Raw genomic sequence first — 11870 nt, 5'->3', positions numbered from 1 at the left:
GTTAAATTGATTATATACTTCAATGAACTCTAAAAAAAAAGATAGATAGTTGTCTCATTTGCAATCATATGCCATATCCTTATTTTTTAATTTTAGGTTAATTATTCACTTGTTTGATTGAGGATGTTGAATTTCTACTGGTATCGAATAAAAAGCCATCCATAAATCCATATAAACTTGAAGCGAAAATATAAAGGACTATGAAAGACTTTAGGATAATGTAAAACTATCGAAAGTTTAAGATCTATCCTTTCAGTGTTTATGTTAATAAGAACTTGACAACCATACAAATAAAGCTGAAATAATTATAAGAATTAATCTTTATTAATCATTCCATTAGTCAACAAAAAATCATATAATTTTCTTGTTTTGTTAACATCAATTTTGATCAAACTTCTAGCCTGTCCAAGTTTCAAACATCCATTTTTCTTACATTCATTAATCAGTGAATCACGAAATTCTATATAAGCCTCTGGAACCAATCTGATATTAGCACAGATCTCTTGTTCTGTCTCTCCTAGTTTTTCATAACCTGGCAGACTAGAAATATCTAATGGCGGTGCTGTTTTTCTAGGAGCATTTGGTAACACAACTAAGCCTCCTTTTGACATATTGTCTAGCACAGCTTGCCTTTGAAGCCATGTTTGACAAGAAGTTTCATCTTTTAAATGTGATAATAGGTCTACCATAAGATGTCTTTTCGATTTCACTACATTTCTCCTTGAATTAAGGATGTGATACATTTTACTCTGCTGCATGGAGGTCATGCCATTTTCTCTTCTGCTCTGAAGTTTCTTGATATCATGTTTTAACTCTCTCTCATAATGTATGGACTCAAGATATTTACAATATTCATCAGGTGAAACCAATGTTATGAATACTCTCAACTTGTCAATAAGGTCCTTGATGGTGTAACTGTATCTACGGCTGGCAACTTGTACTTTTGGTATGTTGATCAGACCATAATCTCTGACAATTTTTTTTCTTTTCCATCTTTCTTTCATGCAATCATAATACACATCCAGAACTCCCAACTGCATTTTACTATCTTCATCCTCCTCATCAAAATCTAAATGTTTGATTTCCAGTTCCATAAAGTTGTCATATTCTATTGTAAAATCACCCCTTCCAGCCATATACCCGCTCAGATCATTGTTTTCTGGGTAGCGTGGAGGGTCGTCACATAGTTTATATACAATCGGTTGAGGATAAACAGTCCTCTCTGCCTCTTTAAAGTGAGGTAAGTCCTCATGAGGTTTATCAATGAAATATTTATTGTAATGATTCTGGCATTCTGATTGGCTCTTTGTCCGTAGCCTGTGAGCTACATCTGACCAGTTGCCATAGCCACAGTCTGACATGATGTCAAGTAACGTTGTTTCCTCTTCGGCTGTCCATGTTTGTTCAAACAGTGGAAAATCTGTTCTACAAACAGTGTAGGGATGATCGTTTTGATGAACACCAAATATAACTCCTTTAGAGAAGCAATGAACACAGATAGTCATGGAGTGACATACCTCAGCTTTACATACAATGTATGGCTTTCTTAGTTCACATTTACAATTCATACAATAGTGTTCCTCATCCATTTCAATGTTTGTTTAATAAATCAGTATGATATTAAATTTGAAAGTTTTCTTGAATTCATTGTGAAAAATGTTTTAGTATTACTATGAGATTTACTTTAGCCTAATTTAGGCCCTCCATCGTGATAGTTGCCTGTTATTGAAGCACCACTGAAGTCAAAACCAGGATTCTGTAAAATAATTAAACAAAATCATAAAATGTTTGCTGAACTTACTTAATTTTCTATAGGTCAATTTAGAATGTTTTCGTCAGGTTATTATAGTTTTTGAGAAATAAAAACTGTGATAATTTTCCCAATGATTTCCCCAGACAGTTTATAAAGAAAGACATTTTATATGAATAAATGGACCTTTTCTGTAGGCTTTATAAATGATTCTAGTAATTTATTTGAGATTGAGCTTTACAAAGAATTAAAGCACCAAATGTACAACTGTTAGATATAAGAAGATGTGGTATGAGACAACTCTCCATCCAAGTCACAATTTATAACAGTAAACCATTTTAGATCAGCATGGAGACTTGGCTCACACCTAACAACAAGCTATAAAGGACCCCAAGAATGACTAGTGTAAAACCATCCAAACTGGAAAACCTAAGTTCTAAAAGTTTAAGACCAGAGTAGATATAGCATATCTCCAACATCATGAATATGCAAAAATAACATTCAGATTATTTTATTTTGATAAAAAAAAAATATTGAATTGGTCTTACTTTAAAATAACAAATATTGACAGAATAAAAAAACAATTGTTTTTAAAATTTGGTATTAATAAATTTATTAGAAACCTTCATATGTTTATTCTTTTTTATCAAGTTTAATTGAATACTGACAAAATGAACCTTACCCTATTTTTGTCTTTAATGAAGAAAATCTCCAAATTCTCCCTGAAACATGTGAAATGGAGAATAAAACTTGTTTTCAAAGTATTTAACATGTTTAAAAACATATATATATTAGGGTAGCTAAAAAAAAGTCCAATGAAACACGCCTCATTCTGTTTTAAAAAAAAAAAAAGATTTTTCTATTGCTTCACATACATTATATTAAAAAGAAAATGTGGTATGATTGCCAATGAGACAACTATCCACAAAAGACCAAAATGACACAAACATTAACAATAATAGGTCAACAATGAGCAAAGCCCATACCCCATATAAAAGGCCCCAATAAGACAATGTAAAACAATTCAAACGAGAAAACTGACGGCCTTATTTATGTAAAAAAATGAACAAAAAACAAATATGTAACACATAAACAAACGACAACCACTGAATTACAGGCTCCTGACTTGGGACAGGCACATATATCAATAATGTGGCAGGGTTAAACATGTTAGCGGGATCCCAACCCTCCCCCTAACCTGGGACAGTGGTATAACAGTACATGTACAACATAAGAACGAACTATAAAAATCAGTTGAAAAGGCTTAACTCATCAGATAGACAAAAAATACAAGTGGACGTGGCCTGGTACTTATACATCCCAACACAAAAAGACACAATGAACAGATCTGAGAGTACTCAAAGTTATCTGACAGCTAGTTCAAAGCCATTTACAACTTATAAAAAAATCATGCCTCTAAGACTAAGCAATCAATCCATACACATCCAACATACAATGGATTTAGTGTAAAGACGTCATAAACAGCCAGAGAAAAACATGACCTTGTGCAATGCCAAGTTACAGGTATCGACAGATTGTAGATCCATGAAAATGTATATGTATCATAACATACTAGTAATATTTAGTAAGCTTTTAATCTACTGATAACAAAGTCAATATTTATACCAATAAAAACAATATTCAATGATCTTATTACAGTGTTGAATAGGTAACCTTTAAGAATAAGTTTATTTAAAGAAGCAACAAGTTTACATGGATCATTTTTAAATTTCTGGGCAGGGTTAACAACATTTCCGTAAAAATGAGGATGTACTATCCCGTTTGAAATAAGTTTTCTACAGGTACAACCAAACTTCAAAACCAAATCTTTATATCTATGGAAAAATTTAGTAAAGGTTTTAAGTAATTTATGGTAACGATTGTTAAAATCAAAAACGTCACAACAGACACGGGCATAGCGAACAAGTTGTGAAATATAAACACCGTAAGATTATGTTATCTATAAATTCTGTATTAAAAAATTAAAAATATAACAATGTTTTGAATTCTTATTGATTGATTGTTCTTTTATTTTTGTCCAGTTACACATAGTTCATGTTTATATGCCATTATTATTGTATTACATAAAACACATTTTATTGGACAGCAGAAAACAGTATTACATGTAGTACATGTAGTAACTGAACTTAACTTTTGATTATATTAGTCTATATATCCTAGAATATGTTTGCATGAAGAGAATCAATAAAACTCTACTTGGTATTCAGTGAAAGTTATCATTTTTATCAATTTAAGGATAACTCTTCTACAATTTGTACTTAATTCTATTTTAAAGTCAATATTTACCTTTTTTTCAATTCTATCCTGTTTTCATGGTTTTTAACACTGAATTTATTTTTTGGCATTAAAATATAAAAAATCCTTAGATAATTATTGTAATTCATTATTTTGTTTAAAATTTCACATTTAATGAATTTTATATATCCAATTATTTTCTAATCTAGTCTGACTGTCCTAATGTAAATACACAATTATTTTTTATTAATTGTGAAAAATCCTGGAAGTATCAGATTTTCCTCATAAATATTTAGCAATCACATTAAGATTTAACATTTTTGCCAGCAGTCAAGGTTTGGCAATAATATATGCAACATTAATTTTTGAATTAACAGTACATGTATATGAGTAATATCTAGCTATAGTCCAGCAGCTAAGTCCAATATTTTGGGACAATTGATCACTTTATGGTAAAAGCATGAAACTTTGCACAGTGTTAGTTATGATGCTTATAAACATTTTTGGATATGGAGCCATAAAAAAAAATCCACAATGGCCGCCAATTTCAAAATGGCCGTCAACAGTTATGAAGCAGAGTCCAAAAATATAGTAAAATTTATCATTTGAAAATAAAAGCACACAACTTTCCATATTGCTAGTTCCGATGATTATTGATCTTTTCTGAATATGGAACAATAAAAAAAAATCCATAATGGCCGCCAATTTTAAAAATGGCCGCCAGCAGTCATGAAGCAGAGTCCCAAAATATGGTATAATTTATCATTTGAAAACAAAAGCATAACACTTTGCATATTGCTAGTTACGGTGCTTATTAATCTTTAATGAATATGGAACAATCAAAAATAATTCCATGATGGCCGACAAATTCAAAATGGCCGCCAACAGTCATGAGGCAGAGTAAAAAAAAATGGTACAGTTGATCATTTGAAAATAAAAACATAAAACTTTGCATATTGCTAGTTATGATGCTAATAAATCTTTTCTAATATTGAACAATCAAAAATAGTTCCTTAATGGCTTATTATCAGAAACTATGTCGGGTATATCTATAAAGCTATTAGCGTCACTGATGTCATTTGTAGACGAAACGTCGCATCTGGCATACAGAAATTATCCACAAGGAATATATAAATCAATTTATGATCATAGTTTTTACAACATGGCTACTGAAAAGACATTCAGGGTATCAAGTGTAGAATATGACAAACCGACTAAATCAATTAATATTGATTGGGCAAATTGTATCCTATGCCAAAACAGTATAGAGGAAAAACTTATATGCCCATTTGATTCTAAACGTCTAAATGTTGGGGCTGTTTATCAATCTTTAGCTGACAATATTAAGAAGTTTCATAAATTACGATTGATGCCTGAAGGCCTTAATGTGTGCATTGAAAATTTAGATGAGGGATCTGGAATAGCACAGTCTTTCATTGACCAAAAGGCATGTTGGCACAAATCTTGCAACTTAAAACTGAACAGAACAAAGTTGAATAGAGCAGAAAAACGAACCTCACATGAGAGGATACATAATAAAGCAACCACATCTAAAAGAAAACTATACATAGCTTTTCCTTTCAGTCCACCAGTAACCCGTCTGTGTGCTATTTCCATAATGAAAATAGCCAAGAAGCCCTTGATGAGTCCTCGACATTTGGATAAGATACACGTGTGAGAGAATGTGCAGTAAAATTAAATGACACATCGTTTCTTGCAAATTTCAGAACTGTTGATCTAATTGCACAGGAAGCAAAGTACCACTCGGAATGTTTAGTTTGCTTATATAATCGTGCATCTCGAATTGAAACGAAAAATGATAATGTCGAATATAAGAAGGAAAGTCAAATCCATGGTATTGCATTTTCAGAAATAGTCTCTTATATAAATGAAACAAGATCGTGCGATGAGACCATACGTGTTTACAAGTTGTCAGATCTATGTAAACTTTATACGGAAAAAATAACATGTCTAGGTGCAGATGTTTCATCTCGAGTTAATAGTACACGACTTAAACACAGAATTGTATCTAATTTCCATAACTTAGATGCTTACAAACAAGGCCTTGAAAACATTCTTGCTTTCAAAGATGACATTGGTCCTGCATTGAAGAGAATCTGATTAGAAGGCTTTGATAATGAGTTTGTCAACATATCAAAAGCAGCTAGGTTTGTTCGTAAAGATATTTTCGCATCAAATTTAGAATTTAAAGGAACCTTCCCAAATGGATGTCAGGAAGTTTCTGTACCCCAGTCATTGCTTTCTTTGGTCCGTCTGATTCAATTTCGACCTAACATTTAGGATCGTTCATATTCTGAGTCGACATTAACAATAACACAGCCTCTAATGTAAAGTTGTACAAAGAAACTATCTAACCGTCACATGATAGATAATGAACTACCTCCAGTTTGTGCTTATTTGGGAATCATGATCTACTGTCATGACTGTAAGACTAGAAAACGTGATCTAGTAGATACTTTCTTCAAACTTAGACTGTCTGTCGTCTACAACCAAGTGTTAGAAATTTCTACTTCCATGGCCAATGATGCTTGTCGTCGTTATGTCCAAGAAGGTATTGTTTGCCCTACCAATCTACAACGAAATGCGTTTACCTAATCTGCTGTAGACAACATTGGTCACAATCCAAGCAGTATCTCGTTAAAAGATTCATTCCATGGTACAGGTATATCTTTATTCAAGCATATTTCAGAGGTTGGTCAAGGCGTTGTTTAAACATTTGACCAATCTGAACCTATTTGCAAATGCCAATCAAAGAGAGTGCCTCTTTTACCAAAGAGTTATTCAAATCTTCCACCAGCTGTACTAAGATTCAGTGAACCAGATATCCCATTAGTTGAAGGAGAACTTTCAATTGAAATGTCCTTAGTTCCAGCTGTATTAAAAGGGGAAGTCAAATGGCTGAACAGCTGTGGATAGGATGTGACACTGGAAAGAACTCCCGATATATTTCAATCAATGGATTGTGCCTTGCTCTAGGACCATTGAAATTGAAAGTATTTCCACTGTTCCATTCATTTGCCAGTTGTAACACAGTCTCAGCTTTTTTTTGGGAAAGGTAAGAAATCAGCTTGGGACATATGGTTCGTATATGAGGAGTTGTCAGAGGCATTTCTGCAGGTTATCGAGAATTCAAATGAAGTGGAAATTTTAAAAGTGTTAAAAGTAATATAACGATATATTGTGCTTTTGTATGATCGATCTGGTACAGCTAATGTGATGAATGAGTAAAGAAAACAGTTATTCACGCAGAAGACAAGAACAATTGACAATATTCCTCCAACACTGCACTTCATCATTAAACATACGAAACGTGCAGCTTACCAAGGTAGTGTTATTTTGGGCAATTGTTTAGTTGCAAATCCAAGTATGACCTCACCAGATTTATTTGGTTGGCAAAAACTCTTATGGTATCATTCTGATCTGTGCTTGCTGAAGCTTCAATGACATGCATGTAAATTCTTGAAAGCAGCATTTAAATGCACAGCATTATGAAACTGATCACCGGACTGTGAAAGAGAAACTGATTAAGACTGTGCTTTCTTTTGATTTTCCTGCATTTGTATCATATTTTAATTATAATTTTGATCTGTTGTTATGTTGAATAGTAACTTGTGAGGTTTTTTTATTTCTCTTATTTCATTTCTTAAAAAAGAAATACTCTTTGCACTGATTCAATACTGCATATGTTGGATATTTCAGGAAAACTGTGAAATTTTCTTAGGTCATTACATGTAGCTGTGAAAAATAAGAACTCATAAAAAACGCCATGTTGAGTTATATCGGCCATTTTTATTTCATAGTTAATGTCACCTGTTACATTAAATAATAATATGCTTGTTTATTCGTTCTTGTATTGAAATTATTGATCCATTATTTTTTAATTATTTTTATACCATATTTAAAAACAAACATCAAATTTTCATATGTTAAACGGCGCCATTTTGATTATTGCCGCCATTTTGAAAATATTATCTATGCACCCAAGTATTTATGATACATAGTAGGCCTTTGTCGATATCAAATTATCCAGTTTCACGAATTTGGTAAATTTATAACACACAATGATGGTGTATACATACGAATACTGTCAAACTTAGACATTTTGACGCGCCATTTTGAATTTGGACGCCATTTTGATGATTTCTGTATTATAAGGTTTAAAAAAATAATAATTGACATATCTTAATTGTATTTTCTTAAGTTTGTGACATCTTCTGAACTCATTAAAATTGGAAGACTTCATCAAGTGAATTATGTTATGCTTATGTCGGCCATCTTGAATTTGGCGGCCATATTGGATTTTTTTTTCGTGGCTCCATATCTAAATTTTGTCTATACCCCTTAATCTTTCACTATGCCAAGTTTCATGCTTTTACCATAAAGTGATCAATTATTCTGATATCCGCTGGACTACTATATGAAGGTTTGGATGGGGTTTACAAAAACAGGGAATAATTGGCAAACAGTGAAGAATACAGGATAAATAGAAGAAAAGAGAAAAATAGGCCAAAACATACAGAATAATGGGGTGCTAAAATATGAAGAATAAAGAATAATGTCATATTCATAATAGATAAAAGAACAAAATGGTATAAAAATAGATGAATAATGAAATTAAAGACCCCTGATTCAGACCCTAAAATATACCAAAACGTATATTCTAATTGAAATACAGACAGTAATTTCAGTCTAGCTAATAAATGTCAGTTCAGAGGTAAATCAAATAACTGTTGAAGAATTTTGAAATTTATAGTACATATAAACATTTATTATGTTTATAGTCTACAGTAATTGATTTATTATGCATATGTAATGGGATATTTTTTGTTGACATTTTGAAAATCCAATTTATCAGGCTCTACTTTACCTCGTTCTGAAATTTTTCCAAAGTTAATTTCTGTTCCATCTGATCAAAGGTAGAGGGATCTGCTGCATATTGTGATTTTAACAATGACTTCCAACAGTTTCCAACAGTACTATGGACCTTTGGTAAACAGATTCTTATCAACTTCTTATCTTCTGTAAACATATATGTACATTGTCAGTATGAATTAAATCAAGAGACCTTCAATTGAAATCTGCAACCCAGAACAAAACAAATGTTGATGAAAATTCTCTGTTACATACTGTTTCACTTATCATGACAATTCAATATTACATATATATTATGAGATTAATATCAAATGAAATGTGATATTAGAACATGACATGTATGTTTTCTTTATTCCCTTTTGAGTTAGACGGTTTTATATTATTGATCGCACATTTCTTATCATGTTTATCATATATTAAAATATGAAGATGTGGTATAACTGCCGATGAGAAAACTTTCCACAGGAGACCAAATGAAATAGAAGATATAAGCTATAGGTCACAGTACAGTCTTTTACAAAGAAAAAAACCCATACCCCATAATTAACTTTAAAACCCCTAAATGACAAATTTATGGAAAACAATTCAAAGAAGAAAAAATAAAAGCCTGATTGATGAACAAAATAAAAATAAAAGTGCTTGATGCCTTATATAAAGATGCGTTTCTGGTATGTACAAAATGATTTACAAAGTCCCTTGCGGCAAGGGACTTTGTAAATCATTTTGGCCAGGCCTTGCCAATACTCAAATTATTAAACAAACTTATACCTAATGTCCACACAGCTTCATCAGCATGCACAGCTTTATACAAATCTCCCTGGAAATATAGAAAAGATAAATTGAGTCAACCAAAGGTACATGTAGTAAATAAATTATTTCAAACAAAATATTCAAACATTAAGGAGTGGATCTAATAAAATCTTATAAGGAACAGCAGCAGTGAATATCTTGGCAAAAACTGGTGCAACTGATATATATCAAAGTTTGTATGATTAATTAGAGGCATTGAGGAACCTGTATGGCTGGCCTTGTATTTATGTATATAACTTAAATGTAGGACTGAATCTGGGTACTAGTTTAAGTATTGTTTAGTTTGATTATGGGAGCTAGAGGTTTAATAACATGTGATTATTCAAGTTTTGCTTAAATTCATGTTTACATGTAAATCAGGCTGTTGGTTTGCTTGTTTGAATTGTTTCAGTTTTTGTCATGTTTTGGACTTTTATAGCTGACTATACATTTATGTCTATGATATAGTTTCAGTTCAATACACTCATTGATGAATGTCATGCAGTGACCTATAGTTGCTTACATTCATCACTTCCATATCCCTTTGATTAAGGTAGATAGTAGTCTCATTGGATATTATTACATATATTTATTGTCTACAAGAAAATGGACATTTTATCGTCATGCACCAAATTTTACAGTTAAATCCCCGGTCACCAGAATCACAAATTTTTTGTTGTGGAAGATCTATAAAATAGTTGTTGTAACACTGTCATGCAAAAAGTCACATTAGCTACGACATGTTCACAATGGTTTCATGATGGGTACAAGACAGAAAAAAAAAGAATTGTAATTGTACGGTCCTGGGTTTGTTGCAAGTTGTTCATGCGACCGTCGTGCAACAGTCGTGCAAGTCGTACGGCAATAGTGAGTTATTTGGGGCTATTATTCAGGTTTTCATGTTACAGTATGCACATGTTACTGTCAGGTCACTATCATACAACTGAGCACAACAGCTGTGGGTCACTCTATGCACTCATGCCTTAGACTCTGAACTCAGCAACTCTCAGAAAAAGCTCTTGAAACATGCCAGGATCCATTCCATGATTCCAATAATATCACCAACAGATTCCCACTCAAACTCTTGCATTAGTGTACTACATGTATACTGCCCAAACATCATGCACCGTTTGGTCCATTGCCTAACCCACCAACGTCTGGCATATTGCTGGTTCTTATATTGTTCACAGTATTAAATCAACGCGGGTTAACAGGACTTTTTCAGGAAGGGACAAGCATGATCGTTCTGGTGGAATAGCCATCCTCTTTAAATGGCAGATGGTATGTTTTTCCAAACATTTATTCCCGCCAAATTGTATTCTTCTCAATAAAACAAAAATTTGTTGCATGACAAACGTACAAATAAACCACTGTCATGACAGACAATCAATATTGTGCGAGCATTGAACGAAATTTGGTATTCCTAAGATAATTATACAACTGTATCAAGAGCGTCTTGTGACAGTCGTGAGATTGTCATACGACAGTTGTGCGAAAGTCATACCACTGTTTTATTAAAATGGTTTATGTTGGCACGAAAATGTGTTTAACGCAAGACAGTCACACAACTGTGGTGATTAAGGCACTCTCACAATTGCCACAAGACAGCACTCTCACAACAGCCACAAGACAGTGACACAAAAAAGGTGCATGTCTAATTTTCGTACCATGACACACACTAGCGCCACATTGTTGAAAATATCATGCGACTGTTGTACGACAATCACAGATGACTCACGATTTGACCAAATTTTATGTCGTGGATTTGTCGTCATGTCATTTGCCACAATTTTATTCATTTGGGACCCTCTTTTAAAAGTTAGATTGAATAATGTGTTAATGAAAAATCTAAAAACAATCAGAATATTAATATTCACTTGGTTCTAATTTGTATTATATGTCTCTGGTTCTAACAATAACATAAAATAATTACACTGAACACTTCTTTTCCTGAGACAACCACTTTAATTGTTTTGGTTTGTATGTTTATTGATATTTCTTTACATTTAGTGCCTTCTGGCACTAAAACTTCTACAAATACGTCTTCTACAGTTTGTAACCACTTTCCCCAAGGCGTATTACAAGGAATAATTCCACTTTTCTCATCAAAATTTGCCATTTCTTGCCATAACTCTGTAGTAAAGTGTTCATTTACTTATTTTTAGCTTTTTGTTGTCATTAT

At 32.5% G+C, this 11870-nt stretch overlaps 1 protein-coding gene across 3 annotated transcripts; it reads right to left on the bottom strand.

The window, feature by feature from the left end:
• Nucleotides 1-302: 302 nt before the first annotated feature.
• LOC134685660 (nudC domain-containing protein 2-like) lies at nucleotides 303-11860 on the bottom strand. 3 transcript variants are annotated; one of them, XM_063545616.1, is made up of 4 exons: nucleotides 9668-9716; nucleotides 8895-9046; nucleotides 2433-2472; nucleotides 303-1756 (listed from the first exon to the last, which is right to left on the bottom strand). In XM_063545616.1, the coding sequence occupies exon 4, from the start codon at nucleotides 1587-1589 to the stop codon at nucleotides 315-317; it is 1275 nt and encodes a 424-aa protein (XP_063401686.1). In that variant the 5' UTR covers nucleotides 1590-1756; nucleotides 2433-2472; nucleotides 8895-9046; nucleotides 9668-9716; the 3' UTR covers nucleotides 303-314. The 3 variants fall into 3 exon arrangements, with proteins under 3 accessions (XP_063401686.1, XP_063401687.1, XP_063401688.1); XM_063545618.1 differs by lacking the exon at nucleotides 2433-2472 and adding an exon at nucleotides 11622-11860 and having other exon boundaries at nucleotides 1478-1756; XM_063545617.1 differs by lacking the exons at nucleotides 2433-2472; nucleotides 9668-9716 and having other exon boundaries at nucleotides 8895-9037.
• Between the last annotated feature and the right edge of the window lie 10 nt (nucleotides 11861-11870).

This window comes from Mytilus trossulus, chromosome 9, assembly GCF_036588685.1.
Source record: "Mytilus trossulus isolate FHL-02 chromosome 9, PNRI_Mtr1.1.1.hap1, whole genome shotgun sequence".
NCBI lineage: Eukaryota > Metazoa > Mollusca > Bivalvia > Mytilida > Mytilidae > Mytilus > Mytilus trossulus.
This window is presented reverse-complemented; position numbering and strand designations above follow the sequence as displayed.